We start from the raw sequence: 22,620 nt of genomic DNA, 5'->3' as shown, positions 1-22,620 counted from the left end.
GTTCTGAGTATATTTGTCTCCGTGTGAAACTCGTATTTTGAATCTCTTTAAGATTCTTGCAGTGTACAACAACTTGTTTCCTTGTTTTAGTTTGATCCAGGCAAACACCTATTGAACTCTGATAAAAAATAATAGGTAAGTTGACTTCCAAGTTGCATAAACGTTGCTCTATTATTTGGTTCAACAATTGGTGATTTTGTAACTTGATTCAGAGTGATGGTTAGTTTTTTAACGCCTGAATTAGACAACCCTGTGTTTGACTTGAACTTGCACTAAATCCTCTGCTGTCAACTTTGGCTTACTACCAAAAAGGTTTTTTGAGCAAGAAGGACCTAGAATTACATTGAAGTATTTTTGTATGGAATAGTGAACATATTTACAATATTAGTTGTATTTTTAAAACTAAAACTTTGAAAGAATATGATTGATAAGTTACTGTCAAAATATAGGGGAGAGCGGGGTTGGTTGTCACGCGGGGTTGGTTGTCGCAAAGTTTATTACAGAAAATGTAGATAAGATTTAGAACTTTAAAATCATTCAATCAAAATGTTACTTAAAAAAAAACATTTTCAGTGTAATTTTAAGCTTTTTTTAGCGTGTAGAAAACAAGTTATTTGTTTTTATAGGTTTTTGATATGAAAAAGTTAAATTTTACTCATTTAGAAATTTTCTTTTACCAAGCGAAAATTTCTTTATTGTGCTTTGAATGTACATTTTTAAAGTTTTTTATTCATTTGAGTAACTTAATCCACAAAAAATTCTCATGAAATTCACACGCTTTTAGGTAAATTTAGAGGTGTCTTGCAACTTACAAACAAGGGGTTGCTTGTCACAAAATATATGGGGATGGTTGTCACAATTGCTTCGACTCCGTGTGCTGCAAACTAAACGCCGCTTTTAAATATTCCTTGTTTATTTGTCCGTATTATTGAGGAATATTTTAATGTTAAATATATTATTTAAAAATCTTAAGTCAATGTGTTATTTTTGTTTAACTAAATATCTATAATCTAAATAATTTTTATTTCAATGTGTACAACTTTAAATTGTGATCCAATGTTTAATATAATTATAGAAAAAGGAATACAGAAGTTCAACTGTTTGTTGTTTTGTTTGTACGATTGTCTGTTGTTTTGTTTGAACATTGTTTAGATTTAGTGTGTGTGTGTGTGTGTGCGTCTATATATATATATATATATATATATACATATATATATATATATATATATATATATATATATATATATATACATATATATATATATATATATATATATATATATATATATATATATATATATATATATATATATATATATATATATATATGTATATATATATATATATATATATATATAGACGCACACACACACACACACTAAATCTAATATATATATATATATATATATATATATATATATATATATATATATATATATATATATATATATATATATATGTATATATATATAAAACGAAGAAACAACAACTATGTACGGTACTTAAAGTTTCATACCTAGCGGCAATCATCACCCATGAAATACTTATTTCATGGCTGATGATTGCCGCTAGGCATGAAACTTTAAGTAACATACATAGTTGTTGTTTCTTCGTTTTATATATATATATATATTGCTCTATTTATACAAAATATTGAGCACTCTTATACGAACAAGAGATATTGTATTTGAAAATAATACAACTTGAAATAGCTATATATATATATATATATATATATATATATATATATATATATATATATATATAGATTATTATTATTAATAACCCATATATATATAAATTATTATTACTAACCCATCACATGGTTCTATAACAGATATAGTTGACAAAAATCAAAACTCCACCTGCATGAACATTATAGGATACAAAAGTCAACAGATATTGCCAGACAAAGTAGAAAAAGAACTTGTCACATACCTGTTGCGAGCAGCAGAAATTTATTTTGGCTTAACTCCTACTGAAGTAAAAAAGCTTGCTTTCCAGCTTGCAGTTAAAAATAATATAAAAGTTCCCAGTTCTTGGGTTGTAAAGGAACAAGCTGGTAAGGATTGGTTTACAGGATTTATAAAGTGCCACCCAAATATTTCCATTAGGCAACCTGAAGCTACTAGTTTAAGTCGAGCAACAAATTTCAATAAGCAGAATGTTGCATTATTTTTTAGCAATTTGCAGCACTGTATGCAAAACTACTTGTTCTCACCAAATGACATTTGGAACATGGACGAAACTGCTGTAACTATTGTACAAAGACCTAAAATTGTTGTTGCCAAAAAAGGATTAAAACAAGTAGGAGCCATTACGTCAGCTGAAAGAGGAACTCTTGTAACATTAGCTTTTTTTATTTTTCCTCGTAAAAACTTTAAAAATCATTTCCTAATAGGAGCACCAACAGGAAGTGCAGGAGATGCCAATGCAAGTGATTGGATGAAAGAAGAAAACTTTGTAAAATATCTACAACATTTTGTAGGCAATACAATATGCACTAATGAAAAACCTTGTTTATTGTTGCATGACAATCATGAAACCCATCTTAGTATTGAAGGTTTAGATGTGGCAAAAAAAAATGGAATAGTAATGCTTATCTTTCCACCGCACTGCACGCATAAGTTGCTGCCCTTGGACAGGGCAGTTTATGGTCCCCTCAAAAACTATATAAATACTGCTATGACTTCATGGTTGGTAATGAATCCTGGAAAAACCGTTACAATATATGATATTCCAAAAGTAGTAAACATTGCATTTCCAAAGGCTGTATCTTCCCACAATATTTTGAGTGGTTTTGCTGCAACAGGTATTTACCCATTAAATCCTGATACTTTTACTGAATTTGATTACTTTCCTAATTATGTAACTGATCACCCTGACCCACCTTGTTCACAGCTTGATTTAAATAAAAAAAACTGTAAACCATATTCAATGCAACCAGAACCAGCAAATAAAAGGTTTAAAGAATCTATTCAGATACCAGATAATCAGGTAGACATAGCAATAGAAGATCTAATTGTAGCAAATAAAACCTCTAATCAGGACCCAATCACTCCATTAGTTTTAAAAAATTCAATCATACTACCTGAAAGTATTAGGCCTCTGCCTAAAGCAGGTCCAAGGTTAGCGTCAAAAAAAGGTAGGAAAAAGCATTCATCTATGATTCTCACTAACTCACCGGTCAAAGAAAGGCTTGCTTATTACAAAAAGAATAAAACTTGTTAAAAAAATATTAATAAGAATCGTAAATCATTTTTCGGTATATAGTATTATCTTTTTTTTAGTATATAGCCTTTTTTTTCCCAGATTATTCAGAATTATTCTTGGTATTATATAAACAAAATTTATTGATACCAGTTTTAAATATAATCAAAACATACCAAAAAATGTGACAACCAGCCCCATAGTATGTGACAACCAACCCCGTGGGTGGGGTTGGTTGTTACACGGAAGAGGTCTTTGATAAATGATTTTACAGCAAAAAATATTTCACTCAATGTCATAAAAATATTCTAATAGTTACCGAAAATAGTTCAACTACTTTTGTGCAAAGTTAGGCATTGATTTGATGAAAAATAAAAGCTGAGCAGTCTAAAATGTAAAAAGTGTGACAACCAACCCCGCTCTCCCCTACAGTATTGGACAAAACATTTGCAACCAAATAATGCTAATTTAGTTTCTTTATATAAAGGTGCTGCACTTTTTCAGTTTAGAGAAATAGCTATGTAACTGTTTAGAGACAAAGTTCTTCAAGTTTTATTCATCAAAAAGTTCATTATTTGTACACGAAAATTAATAAATTAATCAAAAGTATTAAAAAAAGTTGATTTCCTTCTGGACAAAACAAGTGCAACTCGACAAAATGTTGACCAAGCTGTATTTCGCTATCAATCTCGTGGCGAATCCTTTGTTGTCGATTACAGCCTTGCATCTTCGAGGCATAGATTCGATCAGGTGGTCAATAAAACTTTGTGGAATCGCTGCCCAGGCCTTTTGGATGTGTTCAAACAGTTGATCCTTATTACGAACACCTTCACGATTAACTCTGCGGTTGACGATCTCCCACAGGTTCTCGATAGGGTTGAGATCCGGAGATTGAGGCGGCCAATCCATCACCGATAGGTGGTTGTCTTGAAACCACTGCACAGTGGGCCAGATATATAGGATATGGTGGACAAAACCTAATTATTACCCAATTGCTCCCCAAATTCATTTAGATATATAAATAATCATTATATATGAAATAATATTTATTTTTATCAAGAATATTTTAATTTTTAATAACAAAATTACAATTAATAGGCTTAGTAAAAAAATTTTTTTTTAATCAAACTTCTTTTCAAAAATCAAACAACAAATTGTGTTTAGCTACAAAGAATAAGAAGAAGGTGGAGCTGATTCCCTCAGCAAAGCCAGAACTTCACTGGGGATTTTTTTAAAACTCTTACTATTTTTGTTATGACCTTTTCTTAATGATGTTATGACAGGATCACTAGATACAAGTAGTCTGTTAACCAGGTCGCGATTTGTATCTATTCTAGAAGTCTTTCTACTGAAATCTTCCCTAAACTTTTTAATATCCTTGTTCCGGGCCTCTTGTGCCTCCTCTGACATCAGTCCAATTGGCAAGTACTGTCTAGCAATAATGGCATGGCCATGAACTAAAATTTTGTGTACTGATTGTGACATGTAATACCAGGAATACTTAGATATGTAAAGTTTAAGAGCAGTAATACAAAACTCTTTAAACTTGACAGTACCAATTTCAAATCTAGATGATAAAGTGACTAGAATGATCTAAAAATAAAATAAAAGAGTTTCATCTACTTTCAAAATTTAGGCAGTTGATTGATAGTCTGCAAAGGCTCGTCGAGCGGTGTTTCCATCATTACTGGTACCTACAAATTGCATATATGTGATAGTTAACCTGATGATTTATATACAAGTATTTATGTAATATCACTTACCAGATCCTCCACTTTTTGGGAAATCCACAACCAGTCCTATTTGGTTCGTAAATTCTGTCTGGATACGTTTCTTCATTTGCTTAACATTTTCCTTATCTTCAATAGCTCTAGACTGCCACTTTTAAGTTTCCAGCTTGTATCCAATATGTAATACCATTTCAAAAAACCTAATCCAGGAATGCAGGCTTTATATTTCCTTATATTTCCAACTTTATATTTCCCCGGTTTGCATCCTTCTATTTCTTTTGATATACTTTTAAAAACGCAGCACATCCAGTAGAACCCAAATTTATAGAGACTAGAATAGCTTCTACAGACAAAGAAAATGATTTATCACTAGGTTTTAGTTGGTCATGCCGTATACATTTATGGACATCACTTATCTTCATATCAACTACAAAAAAATGATTTTAACATAATTAGTGCAACCACTATAAACTAATATAACATGAATATGGCCATTATTTTCATTTCAGCTACATTTAATTAGGCCAGTATAATGAGCACAGCACTTATTATTACCTAAAACCAAAAAAATAGGTTTGTCGCGATTAGCATTTTACGAAAATATCTTTTTTTAAATGTTTACCAAACTTAAAGGGGCAGCTGAGAGCAGAATTAAACACCACCAACAGGCTATACATGTATTGTATTAACTTATTTTAACATTAATAAGCTGTTTCAGCAGGTTCTAAACTATATGCGCCACTTTTAATATAATATTTTGATATTATAAATAAGAATCTTGCCTTTATATTTCAAAATGAAACTGTGAGTTTAATACAAGACCTTGGAATTTGTGGTGGTATTTTTCGCAAAGCTATAAAATTAAATTTTAATAATGTGTCAATTAATTTTGCATATGTTAAATAATTTAAAGGTTATTCATTGTCATAGTTGTAGGTGATATATCTATTATAAAAATTAATGAATTTCTAAATATATTCAATTGTAAATGATATTTGTACATTTATGATGTTCTATCAAACCACAAATAATGTTTTAAACCATACATTATGCTCTTATATACATAATATACTAAGTAGTTGGAAGTATTTCGAATATTTTTTTTTGAGGTTTTGTCTACCACCTGGCCCACTGTGCACTGCTTGACTACTTTTGCAGTGTGTTTCGGATCGTTGTCTTGCTGAAAAACCCATTTTGATGGCATATTCTATTCAGCATGAGGTAACATAACATCTTTCAGGATATTTTTATACATGAAACGGGCCATTATTCCATCGTTTCGATGTATTGGACCTAGACCGTTAGCAGAAAAACACCCCCACACCATTACATTGCCTCCACCATTCTTCACGGTCTTATGGCAGTAGCGTAAATCGAGGCGTTGCCATCGCCTCGGCAAAAGCGAGGCGATGGCAACGCCTCGATTTACGTTAGTGCCATAGTTGGAGCATACAGTATTGGACAAAATACTGTAGATGGATTGCCTACAGTATTTGCTCCCAATCCATCATAGTTACGTTACTGCTAGAGTTGGAGCATTTTTTCTCTGAATGTATATTGAGTGCAATTGTGAGTCAATCTTTTTCCAATTACTGCAGATTGAGAAGTGATCAAATTTTCCAAGCAGTGTTTTTCATTCGGCTTTGTATGGACAATTTTGTGATCAGGCAATCACATATCTGAACCCTTGTAGTGGGGCGAATGACTACTTTAGAAAATTGAAAAAAAGTTGAAGGCCTGATATTTCCTTCAATTGTGCTTCCTTTGAAGATTAATTCTGCTATTGTCACAGATCACTTCAGGCTTTCTTGCATCATGAAAGTCAATTCGACAATTATACTGCTCCTAGATTCTTTCAATCAGAAATGGTGTAAGACTGTGAGTACACTTTTTCATACAAACCATACATCCGGCATTTTCAAACTAGTAAGTTTTGCTGTCACTTGATGAGCAAACTAAATGAATAACAGCAGTTTCCCAGAAATTTGATAAACACAATTTTGAAAATTCTATTTACTACCACAGTTGATATAAATTAAGTTCGATTGGAAAGATTTGATGAAAATTACTTATGCCATAAAAATGCTGAAATAAGAAGTTGTAATTTATTCAATATGTACAATTAAATGAGAACTTTAAAAGAATAAGAAAATTTTTGTAGACAAAAAACTTCACTAGCCATATTTCTATTATAAAAGATAAAATTTCATAATTTGATAGAAAGCATTATTTACACTGTAAAAAATGCAAAATATATGAAGCTATCATTCAAACATTGCGTTAAAGAATGAAAATTTCTTAAATGATTTTTATTTTTGGACGAAATAGTTCCATTTCAGTTTTTGAATTTTTGATATCAGAGATGCGTATATCTGTTACTCCCTCCAAAGGGTTTCTCCGAAACATCAAGCTGGGGTTATAGCCTTCTCGGGCCATATGTGGACTAATAAATTTTCAAGGAGAGAGGTTTATCGTTATCTTCACCATATATGACCACAACTAATAATTTCAATCCAATTAATTCATTTTCTTTTAACAGTAAGGAAATTTTCATTGAATTAACTTAAATACACTGGTTTGAACTGTTACTGCTGGTTTTTGTCCACATGATTTACCTTTCTTTCTATTTAAGCTTTCTGGAACACGAAGGGTGATCAACGACACGATTACGGAAACAATCGCAATTAAAATAAACGCAAAGTATTGGTTGAACGGAAACGATCTGTTCTTGTCTCCCAAAGACCAGGTGAAAGTGCTGCCAAAACCTACAGCCCCAACGGATCTAAATAGAAAGTTACAGTTTTAAATTAAAATATAACCTTTATTAACATTTTCGTACAAACAAAAAGCGTTTTTTTTTTTTTTACTTTAAGCCCAATAATTTTAAATAAACAGTAGATAAGGTACTTCGAAAGGTACCCGTGATATTTATTTTTCGGAAGTCTTAAAACAGTGACTTGTAGTCACTAATGGTTCTTTATTTGATGAAAAGTCGCTTACACTCCTTTTAAAGAATGGAAATCTGAGACATGAGATGGAGCAGCAAGTTTTGCTATGAAACTACACTTGCAAGGGTACAAGAAGAAAATAACAATGGAAGATTGTTAAGTTCTTTCATGAATTAGTTTATTTTTCGAACATTTACTTTACATTAGTTATCTTTCACAATAGTTATTTTTCAAACGATTGATTAACTCAATCGGTAAGTTGATATTACTTTACAGTTATCGTTCGACCCTTTGAAAATTTGCAGGGCGTAACAGGTTCCCCCTCCCACTCCCCCTCCCCTCAAACACACAATCATAAATATTATTTCTTTTAATAACACAAAAAACACTTTAAATTTATGATTTGGATATTTAACGAAATAATTAATAGAAATCATTTGTAGACTTTAAAGCCGAGGTTTGTTAGGTGTGGCTTTGCAATCCACTGCAAATGTTTAATATACCGCAACTTATATTAATTCACGAACTTTCAAAATTACCCTCATAAATATAAAAACTAGTACTTCACCTTCCAACAGAAGACACAGACATCCCAATGCCATTAGCTATGCCCAGCAAGTCTGATTCAACAGAATTATTTATAAACACATTTATAGCAACGAAGCCTGACATCATAGCTATGCGCACAATAACTTGGTTAAACCACAAAACAACCCAAAGAACTGTTCTAAATGATATAAACAGAAAAAAATTAAAATTATTCTTACCAAATAAAATCTTCTTGTCATACACCTATATCTCAACCTACAACATAAAATGCTCTTTAAAAAATATACTGTTGTAACAGCAGAACTTTTGAATATCACTTTAACATATTTGTTGACATGCTATCATGATGGTAATATTTAACAATACAACATATAACAACAAAATAGGACTTTTGAAAGTGAAAGAAAGAATATAGCTTATTAGAATAGCTATTATATAGAGAGTGTTATCATTAAGAGTATTATCATTAACGGTATCATCCTTCAGGGCCAAATTTAAGTACAAATCTTTTTTATTATAATCCTATGAAGATGGTAGCCAGCTTTAGAAAAAAAAAAATCCTAATTCAACAGACCTTTTTCAAACTGATCTTAACATTTCTATCATATCAAAAATATCTTATTATATCAAAAATATTTTAATTCATATATATTATATAAAATTAAAGATTTATTTTACATATTTAATTTATCTTAATATTTGTATTATGTGCAAAATATCTTAGTAAAAATAAACACATATCACATAACTATTATATAAAAACACAAACTGATCTGAAGTAAGAGTGGCAGAGGAATTGATACTCTCTGGTAGAAATCTCCGAAATTAATCAATTGTACTTGCCCCTGTAGCCAACTAGCCCCAGTTTTCCCTATTGAGCAATAGGAGCAGAACAAATTACTTACTTTTTTTTTATGAGACCAATTAAAGGTATTAATGGCATTAATGCACCAAATAGCAGAGACGACGCCAAAAATATCTGCAGACATAAAAAGGGTCAGACATCTTAGCAAGAGGAGTAACTGGATTACATTTAGAATCTTTGAAATTTATAAGTAGCTTACCTTTTTTGAACCAAACCGGTCAATCATCTATAATCATATAAAAGTCTATAGCATAAAGTAGAGTATTACATTTATAGCAACTTTAAAGATATTTATAATGATAAGTTGATAAATAATATTTTTAACAATAAAACAAACAACTTCATTAATAAATTTTTGAATATTTGTTTTAGTGAAAACACAACAAAAATTTTGTGAATAAAAAGCTTCAATCAAAGTTCAAGTTCATGATTTTCAATCCAGAATATTAAAATTCAAACCATAAACTGTTTTACTTTTAACTGTTTAGTTTTAAAAAAAAGATTAAACAGTACAACATTCTCACTACAATACAAAATACCCAGTTTTCATACTCATACTGTTTTACTTTTTACATTAAAATTATTAAAATTTAAACCATAGTTTTACTTTTAACTGTTTAGTTTTAGAAAAAAGATTTAACAATGAAATAGTCATAGAAAATACCGAATTAGACGTTTCAGAATTTAGCATGTTTAAAACATCAAAACGTAACTACCAAAAGGTTCATGCATGTTCAGTTTTAATTTTATCTTAGTTTCTGTTAAATAAAAATACAAATCAGCAACTTCTAGTATTTAATTGTCGAGAAAAAAAGAAAATCATTTTTAAAAATCACTTTACATATATAAATTAATTTGTCGGTTTAATCATAAAACTAAGAATAAATTTTGGAGAAAGCAAGGTTTTTACATCTAAGTAATTCAAAGAAAAAGGGGATTTACAAGGTATACATAATGAAGTTTTTTTTTCATTAGAATGCTTTTGACACTTTTATAAACACTTACAAGTTTTTGATATTATAAAACATCAAAAAGTAATCCCTAAGTGACATTAAATTCAATTTTCATCAAAATTTTAATTAGTGACTTAAATGAAATATGAACTATTTTTAAAAATTTTTTCACATAATAGTTTTTCATGCTGCAAACAAAATTTTTTAACAGAATATTGCAGCATTTTTTCCTTATTCATTTTTCCTTTTTTTTTAGCATATAAATAATTGTATATATACCAGTATATATACTGGTATATATATACATATATATATATATACATACATACATACATACATACATACATACATACATACATACATACATACATACATACATACATACATACATACATACATACATACATACATACATACATACATACATACATACATACATACTGTATGTATGTATGTATGTATGTATGTATGTATGTATGTATGTATGTATGTATGTATGTATGTATGTATGTATGTATGTATGTATGTATGTATGTATGTAACATACATACATACATACATACATACATACATACATACATACATACATACATACATACATACATACATACATACATACATACATACATACATACATACATACATACATACATACATACATACATACATACATACATAAATACATACATACATACATACATACATATATATATATATATATATATATATATATATATATATATATATATATATATATATATATATATATATATATATATATATTATTTGTATATGTATTTGTATATGTATTTGTATATACATTGGTGCATTTAGAATCCTGTAATTTAGCAGCAAATAATAGTTATTCACAGTGTACAAGTATTTAGAACTTGTTGGAAAATCTTTACCAACTTAGACTCTCACAATAATTAGCAAACATTCCATTTTTTAAAGTTTAAATATCAAGAAGATCTTACCTTATTGATTAAAACAATTTGAGCAATGAACATAGCAATTGAAACAAGTAGATACAGTAAACCAATTTCAGATGTTGACATTCCAGTACCCCCTACAATAAATGAAAGCAATTAAAGCCAAAATCAAACAAAGGATAAAACTTATCCAAAGAGTGAATGATCAAAGTGTGTATGCAAACATGTATTGCGACTAGAAAGTCTTACCATACTGAACTGAAGTAGCAGCAAATACAGGGAACAATTCTTCATAACCAATGGTAAACACAGTGTATAAACCATACAGCAAAGCAGAAAGTAGAAAGTCTTTATTTCTAAAGTTAAAATAAAAAAATTTGAAAAAAATTAATAAAAAACATTACAAAATTTAAGAAAAATAATCAAAAGAAATAATAAATAAATTCTGTCACATCAAACCAACAAACAATAAACATTTTGAAATAGTCAATAGATAAGGAAAAGAAAATCTTTAAGTATAGAACTCTAATTGATGTCTTGCACTGGTTAACATCTATAAATATGTCAGCAGGATAATATATTCTGCAACTCAGGACCTGCACATAGGTATTACATTAACAAACCAATACTATGCTAACAAATTCATTTAGCACTTATAAAAAAAGGCCTATATTTGATTTAATAAATTGTTCACTTAAAAAAACTTTTTTCTTTCATGTTTATGACTGAGACACTTGCACTAATCATATTTTATGTAAATTACCAAATTTTAAGAGAATTAGTGTCAAGTGGGGCCTCCTTTAGCCATAATGTCGTCAGCTAGACCTTTTGACATTGACTTGATCAAATTTTGGGTCTCTTTTGTTGTTATATTACTCTGTGCACTCATTATAGCTTCTTTCAAGTCATCTCTGTATTTAAATGCTTGGTCGAGAATTTTTTTGTCCAAAATATTCCATAAATGTTCTATCAAGACTTTTAGATTATTTGCATGAAAGTGTAGCTTCATTTTATCATATTTTGGGTCATTATATTGCCGGTATATGAAATCATTTTCCATTCTCATTTTTTTAGATGGTCACAATTAGACCTTAAACTGAAACACCCGTTTTGTCATCAATAAATAACAATTTTTCCACTCTAATCGAACTCATACTACTCCAACCCATCACATTATGTCTTGCTTCTTTACAGTGCCTTGCAAATAACTCAATTTATAAACTTATCCTTTTTCAGCACATTTTCTAGACTTATCTGATAAGACAAGGGACAAAACCTTTTTCCAATATGATACTAGAATTTTTTCATACCTCTTCGCAAACTCCAATTGATGTCATTTGTTTTGCAGTTAAGAAAGATTTCTTTCGAACTGCTATCTCTACAACTTTGTTCTCTGTTCTGGATTCTGGTTAATTAAGGTGTCATTGTGATTTAGTCTTTCTTAACTTTAAAAGCTTGTTTAGCTGTTAAAAGGAATCTATTTTACTCCAGATTAATGATATTCTAATCAATTGTATTGGTAGTCTTGCATTTTTGTCCTCTGCTAACAAACAGTTCGAATCAGATCAATTTTAAGTACCATTTAATTTTTTCTCTAAAATTCAAAAGGTTAAACAAGCAATTAATTCACCGACACACAAACAGATTCTTAAAACTATACTTGATAAGACATCAAAAACAAAATACAACTATTTTAATGGACAACTCAATTTTTTTATGCAGCTTTTAAAATGATTACTTCATTTTGTAAATAATTTCTTTTTTATTGCACTAGTACCTTAAAAGTTTTCCTAAGCTACTATTCTTCAACCATATCCAGTATGCTTCAGCTTTTGATGGCTGGGGATCAATCAATCTTGATAGTTCAGAGATTGGTTGATTATTTTTTCTAAGCGACGTACTATCAATAGAACAATTAAGATAAGCATCCACATCCATAGTGTCCTCAGAGTTTTCTTTCTTGTCTTGAATAGTTATTGATACCACATCACGGTATATTCTGTAAATAAACAAAACTTATCAACTTAATTATTTTAGTTTAAAAAAATCTTGTAATTTTGCATTTTGATTTTCAACCCCTTTTAGTTTCAAGAAGATAATGCTCAAGGCATTATAGGACTAAACAAAAATTTTTAGGTCAAAATTATTTTTACTTTCAGTCATATTTGAAAACAAAAAGTGAAAAAGTAAAGAAAATAATCAAATTCTATGAAGTTTATAACTGTTAATCAAATCAGTATTTAGTGGCATTGCCTTTCGAGCCATTAAGTCAATAACCTTAGCTAGTTTGTATATAGCAATTCCCCTGTTTTAGTGTAAAGCTGCAATAGGGAGAAAAAAGTGATTTAGATCAAGACTTTAGCTAGCCCAGTCTAAGACAAAGACTTTATTAGACTTGAATCAGTTTTCCTCAACCCTTAAAGTGCCATTAGGGTCATTATCTTGCTGGAAACAGCATTGTTGACCCATTTTTGTTTTAACAAGTAGTAGCATCTTTTCATTAAACTAGCATAGAATTAGGCATCCATTTTGAACAAATAGCCCTACATTATTATGAGAGTAACATCATCACACCATGCAACTACCATTGTGTTTTACAATTGGTACAGTGTACCAAAGACCTTTTCTTTTGCTTTTTGGATGTTTAGTATATCTAATACTGTCAGATTAAAACTTTATTCCAAATTTATTTAGTCCTTTTTAGCTCTTTGGCTATTTTTTCCCATAAAAAACTTTGAAAAAAACTTTAATCATATTTTTCAATGAACTTAGTTAAAAAAATTCTATGTAAATAAATCTTTAAAAAAATAATTCAAAATTTAAGAGTTATATTACTTTTGAATTCACCTTTTTAAAAAAAAAAATGCAGCAATAAATTAATAAGAAAAGGTATTGTATCCAAGAAATCTAAATATGATCATAAATAAAATTTGGGACTTCCTGAAAATAATTTTAATAGTGTTTTCTAATATATATATATATATATATATATATATATATATATATATATATATATATATATATATATATTAAAAAATATATAAAGTGAATATAAAAATATAGAAAATATAGAAAAAAATCAAAATATGATAGAAATATGTAAAGAAATGAATACTTATAATGGTGAGCCATTTCCAGAAGCACCTTATCCAAAACAAACACCAACTTTGTTTAGTACTTTAAACAAACTTGAAGTTCTGAAAAATTTGATCTAATTGTAGAACTTTTCCATATACTTTTTTATATATATATTTCGGTGGTTCACTTAATAATGGAAAAAAATGAAGTTGGTTTTTTTTCATGAGCATTTTAGTTTCCTGGTTCATTGGGATTTAAAATATTTACCAAAATTCACACTATTTGGGCTCCTATAAATACTGCCTCAGTGCACTTTTTATCTCATGTTTTATGGTATTTGGCAGTTGCATTAAATGAAAAATTTTCATGGTTTAAAATACTGTTTTTTAGATACAAATAATATCTAATTATTAGATACAATTATATAACACAGCAGGAATTAAACAGTAAAATAATACAAGATACAAGACACATTAACCTGACTGTATTGCAGAGTAGTTGTAAGCACGCCATTCAAAAATACACATTAAAAAGTTTTTTAGTCTGAACTTTCTGAGCCCTGAAGGTCTTCAAGTTGCAGTCTCTTCAGCACAGTTGATATTTTTGCATCTGGAAACTCTTGATGATGCTGTTCAACAATTTAAAGCAAGTACTGGTTTTCCTCCTCTGATTTGGTGAGAGATGAGCTGAATATTGGTGCTAGTGTGATTCCCTGCTTGGCACAGTCATTGACAAATTTTAAGAAAGAAACCACTGCTGTTGCCTTCAGAAAGGATGGATTTGTTGCCAGGTGGAAGCATAAATCATGAGAAAATTTGAGGAAAGCAGAAATGTAGGGTGAAACATTCTTAAAATCAATAAAAAGCTTGATAAAATCCAGATCATTTAGAGGTGTGACTGCTGGAATGGGACACTGAATCCAAGCTTTAATGTAAACCAAGGATGCAAAGATAGCTTCTTCAATTCTGAATATAGTGTGAGTATTGATGTGTGCGATGTCAAAGATGGATGATGTGAAGCTAACAAAGTCAACTTCTTTTGCACATTGAATCTCTCCTCTTTAAGCACTTTTCTCAACCTTTCGGTATTTGTCAATAAATTCTTCCAACTTTTAATGATAGCCTGCTTTTCAGCTGTTGGGATACATGCTTTATCCAAGATGATCAACAGTCTTTGCACGACATCAGAAATAGCATCTGTCTTGGACACTATTAATTTTGTGTAAATGAAAGTATACACTCAAAACATTTGGCGCTGTTGGAAGAACTCATTCAGAAAAATCTTCAGATGGTTCACCAATTAAATGAACAACAGTTTTCGACCTAGTAGTCATAACTAAATGAATGATATTTACATAGCCACAACACTTGATCTTTTAAGACTTGATTTTTGTATCTATTTTGAAATGCGCTGGTGAAGCTGGCTATTTATATGAAAATCAAAACTTCTAGAGTTTTCTAGAATTTCCTCGAACCTTCTCAAGTTTTCCAGGTATTTCTAGAAGTTTCTAGAAGCTTCTAAAGATTTTATAAAACCTTCCAGAACCTTCTAGAATTGTATAGATTTTTCTAAAACTTTTCAGAACCTTCTAGCATTTTCTGTGTGCTTTATATATACATACTCACAAAATTCATTTAAAGTGATTAAAAATTTCAGTGTAGATGAGGCAATGCTAAATGAAGTCATATATTCATAATAATTTTTCTATGCTGTTTTGAAATCAAATGAAACACAAGAAACAAATTGCTACAAAAAAATTTGACAAAATGTTTTTTTGGGCCACCCTAATATATCTACACTACCGACAAAATGATTCAGGCTGGTTGAAAATCACTAGACACAAATTTATTCAAAAAAGCATATGTTTGAATATTAATATAAAGATTTATTTTGACTTTTGAAAAAGTTGTACTTTTTGAGAACCAGAGTTTTAAAAAAGATTTTTTTAAAACACAACATTTTGACTTTTTAAACAGTCAGACATTTTGGGCAGGCAAAGTGCTTTAAAAAAGCTTGGACCTTTTTTTTAAAACATTCATACTTTTAAAAGAGTGTAACTGTTTGTAAGTCAAAACTTTAGAAAATTCAATCCTTCCCAAAAATCCAGTCGGAATTAGGGAAAAATGTAAAACTAACACATAAATCCCCGCAACAACCATTTTGGTGCAGTACAAGCATTTGTCTCAACTTTTTTTATTTAAGGAATTGTTGCACACATTGCTCAGTATTGCATCAAAATTGAAAAATAAAATATTTCATTTGGCTTCACTTTTGAAACATTTTGAGAAAAAACTGCAAAATAATTTCTATTGTGATTCATTTTTCTTCACTGAAAATGTGAAACTATTGTGCTATTTTATTAGTTTGTTTTATGTTTTTAATGCATGAACATGTAAGTCTTAACAATCAGGCAAAAAAAAAAAAGTATAAAAAGTAAATTTTTACCTCTTTGGAAGAACAAAGACAGCACTAAACAATGTCAATGTTGTCCCAACAACAATAATCATGTTTGGGATGAATATTTTGAAATGGTCAAAAAATGAACCTAAAATCAGATTATATTTTATAGAGATGGACCAAAAACAAAAGTAAAAACAAAAACAGATAACTTTTAATTCTAAATAAAATTTAAAAACACTTTTCATTAAAATTTTCAAACTTTTGCATATCATAGGAAACACTTTTTTGTTTAAAAAACCTCTTTTGTAAGAATACAACTGTTGCATTGCACAGTGTTATAAATCAAATCATTTTGACTTAAAACACTGCATAGTGCAGGATAAGAAAAAGTAGTATGAAAAAAATAAATTTATGAATGATATGAAGAATATATGAAGAAAATATATGCAAAGAATATGAATAACATAAACAATATGTGTAAAATATATTTGAAGAATATAAAAATATATATGGAGATAATGAAAAAATGAAAATAATTAAAAAATGATAAAGGATAGCAGATATAGTCATCACATACAGTGGCATGCAAAAGTTTCTGCCCAGTAACATTTCGTACTCAAAGTTATTTTTAAAAAAAGACTAATGAATTATAATCATTATACTAATAGTAAGAAACATAGGAAACAAAGTAATATAAAGAAAATTTTTTATTTAAGTTTATTAATGCATTTACAGTTGTAAATTGTTACATTTACATATGCAAATGTTTCCAACCACATAATATATATTGATATGGTAGGATGTTCAAAATCACATTTACAAATAATACAACATTGAATATTTACATTTAGTTCATAGAAGGTCAGGAGAGGATAAACATGGCTTGACATGTTTATTCTCTCCTCACCTTTTATGAACTCATATCCTAATTCATGAAAAATAAAATTTTCAAAAGAAGTCAAATTTTCTTCTGAAATTGCTTCACTATTATTAATAGGTAAATTAACTGTAATACCAATGTGGATATGGTTTAACAGATCACCCATCTAGTGGAAGACCAAGAAAAATATCTAAAAAGTAGATTAAACATAAATCAATTGCAAATGTCGAAAAAACTGCTGCCGAAAATGCATGTGAGCTAAAGGATGAACACCTAGCTAACTTTAGCCACAGTTCAATGACACAAAGACTATATAACATGGGATTTTTTGCTCATATAAGTATTAAAAAACTATTAACTAATTAAAAGAAAAAGAAGGCCCAATTAAAACTTGCCTACGATAACCTTAGTCAGACAGTCAAAGATTGGAAAAAAGATTAAATTTAAATTTAATCTTTTTGGAAATGAAATAAACAACTTGCATGACATCCTAAAGGCACAAAAAATTATAATGGGCACCAAATTCCAAAAAAGAAAAATGGTTTGCAAAACCTTCTCTGCATAAGGAGTTGGTCTATTAGTGAAGGTCAACTGAAATATGAAAAATAATTTACAAGGATATTTTAGAAAACAACTTGTTATCATATACTTAAGAAACTATTACAAAGAATTGGAGATTTTAGCAGAATAAAGACTCCAAATACACATCCAAGTTGTATAAATAGTGATTTTTTGCTTTGAGTGTGAGAGCTTTAATCTGAATATCTCAATCACTGGACTTGAACCCAATAGAACACTTAAGGGAAACACTCATCAAGTTGAAAAGTATAGATGTTTAAACAAAGATAAATTACTCAAATGAAGGAAGAATGGGATAAAATCCCACCTTGTTGCGTTTATTAGTCAAGTCAACACCACATAATTATGCAGCTGTTATCACTGCAAATGGTGCTGCTTCAAAATATTGTGTTAAGTTGTAAAAAGTGGCCAGAAACCTTTGTACATGTCATTTTAATAACTACAGTATCAAATACAAAGACACATATTCTTTTACAATAAAATGAAAAATTTGTCAAATTATTGGATGGTAAAAGTCATAGCTGCAATGAAACAAGACCACTACATAAAACCAGGGCTTATTCCATAACTTATAACCATAACTCAGACTCTACAGCCATGCCTAAAACTGAATGTTGAAACTTTTTTTAACTGGACAAAAATACTTTCCTTGTAAGTACTTAGACAAGCTAATTTAAAAAAGTTTGATAGAAAATGTTTTAGGGTAACTTTAATGCATTTTCAGCGTTTTCAAACAAAAAAAAAAAAAAAAAAAAAAAAAAAAGATGTTGAGTTTGTTACATACTTGTGGTTTTTTGAAGCATGGTCAGAAAAAATCCAGCCATTATTTATAGCAAAATTAAATATAAAGAATTAAGACTTGTCTTCCTACTCTATTACAATTATCATGCATTTCTGTGTGATAATGAACAATTTAGCCCTTCTTTTTTAAATATCTTTCTGTTATGGCCCGGTATTTCTCAAATGGACAAAATTGTGGACAATTAGGTGGGTTCATGTGTTTGGGGACAAATATGTCATTTTTATTATACCACTCAATTGTAATTGTAGAGTAATGTGAACTAGCTAAATCAGACCAAAATATAGTAGGACCTCTATGTTGTTTAATGAAAGGCAGCAAATGCTACTTAAGAATCACTCTTCAATAAATAATTTACAGTCGATTGTTGAATTTACTACAAAAACTTTACTCTATTGTCTGCAACTACAAAAACATTCCTATATCATCACCTTCTTACTAAATTTATTCAATGAAACATGCTTCTACAATTAACTGCAGAGTAAAGTTTTTTACCAAGCAAAAGATTCAAATCACATTTTACATAGGTTTCATCATCCATAATTACGTAGCCGCCATGTTTTTTAAGAATATTGTCATAGAATAATCTTGTACAATTTTCACTTAAACACTTTGTATTTCTGACAGGTTACTTAATGGCATGGTATGCTTTACAGCCACATTTTATTCTTGCAAATCTTGCAGAGCTTCTTCTGATTTTGAACTTTTTTGCTCAATCATAAATTTACAGTCCTGGGATTTTTTTCAAATGAGTCTACGCTTTTTTAAATAATTTATCAACAAAACCACTATTTTATCTAGTACCAGGCTTTCTTTTGATTTAAAGAGTTTTGTAGTTTTGTAAGAATTTATAGAGTTTTCAGTCTTAGAGCATTACCAACGGTACTTCATGTAACTTTCAACTGTTTTGCAATAAGTCTAGCCGAAGCTTACAGATTTTCAAGATATTTGTGCAACATTTTTTTCCTCAAAATTTCTACTTTTGTAGACATTTTGTCACTAATTGAGCTCAACTGAAATGCATTAATCTATTTAAAATATACTTTTGCTGTTATTTAAATAATAAAAAGCAGTTAAATAACTAATTTTTTTAAGATTAATTTTTTCCAATAAGTGGGCAGATTTTTCTGAACCATGCTTTATATTTTTTTAAAAAGTAAAGTACTTTAAAAAACTAAGAAAAAAAGATGTAAAAAACTTAATAATTTTTAATTCAACAAACTTAATATTCATTTATCTTTAAAATGATAAAAAGAATTTTTACCTTTACTAAAAACCTTTGGGTATTGCTCAGCAGGGAAGGCTAGAAATCCTGTAAGAATAAATTAAAACAATGTTATAAAAAACATTTTGATTCCTCCTGAATATTTATGCTGTTTTTAGAAAGATTGCATTTGACTGCTAGCATTTTATAATCAGATTGCATTGTATGCAATCTGATAATACAATACAACTAGTCAAATGCAATCTATGCATCAGAAATTATAGATTCAAAGCTATAAAAAATACATCCTAAAAAAAGTAAAATGGACACACTTCAATTTATTTTATCATCATAAAATTGTTTCCTACAATCTGCTAATAAAATCTGTAGTATATTACTATTTATTTTTCTGATTTATTTTTACAATTTATTTTTACAACTTTTTTTTACAACTTATTTTTCTCAATTTACTTTTACAATTCATTTTTACAATTTAATAGTTGTATTTATTTTAAAAAGAATGAATTTCACTACACTTATACTAGAAATAGATAAAAACTATTAATTACAACAGTAATCTGTAGGTAGAAAGTTGTTTCTTACTTACTGTAAATATAACCTGTAGGTACAGTCTATAAATGAAGTCTTTAGGGTATAAAAATGCAAAAAAGACTGGTAACCATTCTTACCAGCCATACTGGGACCAACAATTAACCCAATATTGTATCCAGAGAATATTAAACCAATACCAGTTGCAAGGTTTGTGTCATCAGAAATATCTGAGATATAAGCTTTTGCAATCACAATGACTCCTGAAAAGAAAAACACCATTTAGAATTGCAGCCACTTAATTAAAAATGACTGAATTGAGAATGCAAAAAAGAAAAAAGTCTATGATGCTTTTTTTAAAGAAGAGTTTTTATATTAATACTTTATTTTGAATTGCTTCTCTTCATTGAACCAAATTTTTATCTGTTTTAAATTCATTTGTTAGACAACAAATCAATTTAAACAACATGATATTAAAAATTGAACTTTTTTTGTATTTAAATTTAGCTTCAACTTCAAAATAACTTTAACATATTCCTTAAAACTAATTAGAGCACTTAATGCTTTACAAAAGTAATTTCATTTTATGATAATTATGAAAAAAGTTATCAAAAAAATCATCATTATGAAATTAAAATAGATAAATAAACTTGAATATATGTTATTTTGAAAGAATCTCGCTTTTCTCCTTTTCGCATTACTGAAAGTAACTATAATTGCTTAAAGGAACATACATTTTATATTTATATCTATAAGGATGCAAAAAGATTTATTCTTTTTCAGTTAAAACTGTCACCAGATTAATACTTCTTTAAAGGAAATCATATATTAAATGACAGAGCACATAGAGTATTTGAATGAAGTAAAAAATATTTCAGTTTAAAACTTATATAAAACCATGCAATGGAAATTTGCTGAAATAAATAATAACATTTTATCACCCATGCTCAAACCCTGCAAAAATCTTGTCACCACAGCCCATGTGTAATTGAAAGAAAAGGCAAACATCAGTGTTGTAACTGCAAGACAACATCCAGCCACTAGGACAGATAACTTTCTTCCACATTTATCACTAATATACCCCCATGCAAAACTACAAAAAAGTAAATACTAAAAAAAAAAAGCCAAACAATATTCTGATGAAAATACTTATTTTATATTTTGTCCAGATTATATTAAAATTTATTTATGCTTGTACAGTGGTAAGAAAGATATCAGTAACACCTTGAAATTTGATTGGTTTCTTTGACTGATGCATGATAGTATTTTTAGTTTTTCAATTAGATAAAATTAGCAACAATGTTTAGTGAACAAATTTGATTTGTAGTTTAAAAATTTATAAAAAACTTTACAATTTCAACAAGTTCATCAAAGGTTCGTTATGCGAATAATGTCCCACAGTAATATCTTTAAAAAATATCTTTAAAAAAAATGATAAAACATTACAATAGTGTATCTTCAGGCAGCCTCCACATTTGTACAAAAGATCAAAAGCCAGACAAACTTAACTAAAAACTTTTTTATAAACTGGTTTAAAAAGCAAAATACTATTTTCTATTGATTAATATCAACATTAGCAAAATAAAAAATGCTGCTGACTTTATCTAGATGATAAACTAAAAAATCCATGCTCTGGCCAGAGAAATCCATGAAATGAATTCTCTGGCCAGAGCATGGATTTTCAACAGTGTGAGCATGTCAGTTACATCCTTTTTTATTTTTTATGATAATCATTTTTAGAAGTAATCAAACATGGCAAATTAAATGATGATACTGTCTGATGATATAAAAATGATGTTACTGCCTGATGATATAAAAATTAAGATATTGTCTGAAGATATAAAAATGATGAACTGTCTGATGATATAAAAATGATGATACTGTCTGATGACATAAAAATGATGATTTAACTGTCTAATAATTAAAAAAAGATGATACTGTCTA

General features: G+C 28.8%; 1 protein-coding gene and 1 long non-coding RNA gene across 9 annotated transcripts in view; both read right to left on the bottom strand.

The window, feature by feature from the left end:
• Nucleotides 1-108: 108 nt before the first annotated feature.
• The window catches only part of LOC149886455 (uncharacterized), a 45,380-nt gene continuing 22,868 nt past the window's right edge, over nt 109-22,620 (bottom strand). The window contains exon 2 of the long non-coding RNA XR_016453819.1: nt 109-332. This is a non-coding gene — a long non-coding RNA (uncharacterized LOC149886455). The remainder of the gene's footprint in view (nt 333-22,620) is intronic.
• Nucleotides 7,034-22,620, bottom strand: part of LOC145184431 (uncharacterized) — a 30,117-nt gene continuing 14,530 nt past the window's right edge. For 4 of the 8 annotated variants that reach the window (XM_090091957.1, XM_090091959.1, XM_090091958.1 and 1 more), the window contains 11 exons: nt 21,618-21,769; nt 20,817-20,939; nt 20,188-20,235; nt 16,711-16,810; nt 12,965-13,186; nt 11,437-11,543; nt 11,233-11,324; nt 9,502-9,528; nt 9,343-9,416; nt 8,457-8,615; nt 7,034-7,722 (listed from right to left, as the gene is read on the bottom strand). In XM_090091957.1, the coding sequence (XP_089948083.1) occupies nt 7,491-7,722; nt 8,457-8,615; nt 9,343-9,416; nt 9,502-9,528; nt 11,233-11,324; nt 11,437-11,543; nt 12,965-13,186; nt 16,711-16,810; nt 20,188-20,235; nt 20,817-20,939; nt 21,618-21,769 (1,336 nt within the window). In that variant the 3' untranslated portion in view covers nt 7,034-7,490. Of the gene's footprint in view, nt 7,723-8,456; nt 8,616-9,342; nt 9,417-9,501; nt 9,529-11,232; nt 11,325-11,436; nt 11,544-12,964; nt 13,187-16,710; nt 16,811-17,680; nt 17,736-20,187; nt 20,236-20,816; nt 20,940-21,617; nt 21,770-22,620 lie in introns of all 8 variants that reach the window. The other 4 variants (XM_090091962.1, XM_090091963.1, XM_090091964.1 and 1 more) reach the window with 3 other exon arrangements.

This window comes from Hydra viridissima, unplaced genomic scaffold, assembly GCF_058129835.1.
Source record: "Hydra viridissima isolate aposymbiotic clone 2 unplaced genomic scaffold, HvirCarnegie_v1 scaffold_7, whole genome shotgun sequence".
Taxonomy (NCBI): Eukaryota; Metazoa; Cnidaria; class Hydrozoa; order Anthoathecata; family Hydridae; genus Hydra; species Hydra viridissima.
Note: the sequence above shows the minus strand (reverse complement) of the source record. Positions and strands in the feature narration are given on the sequence as shown.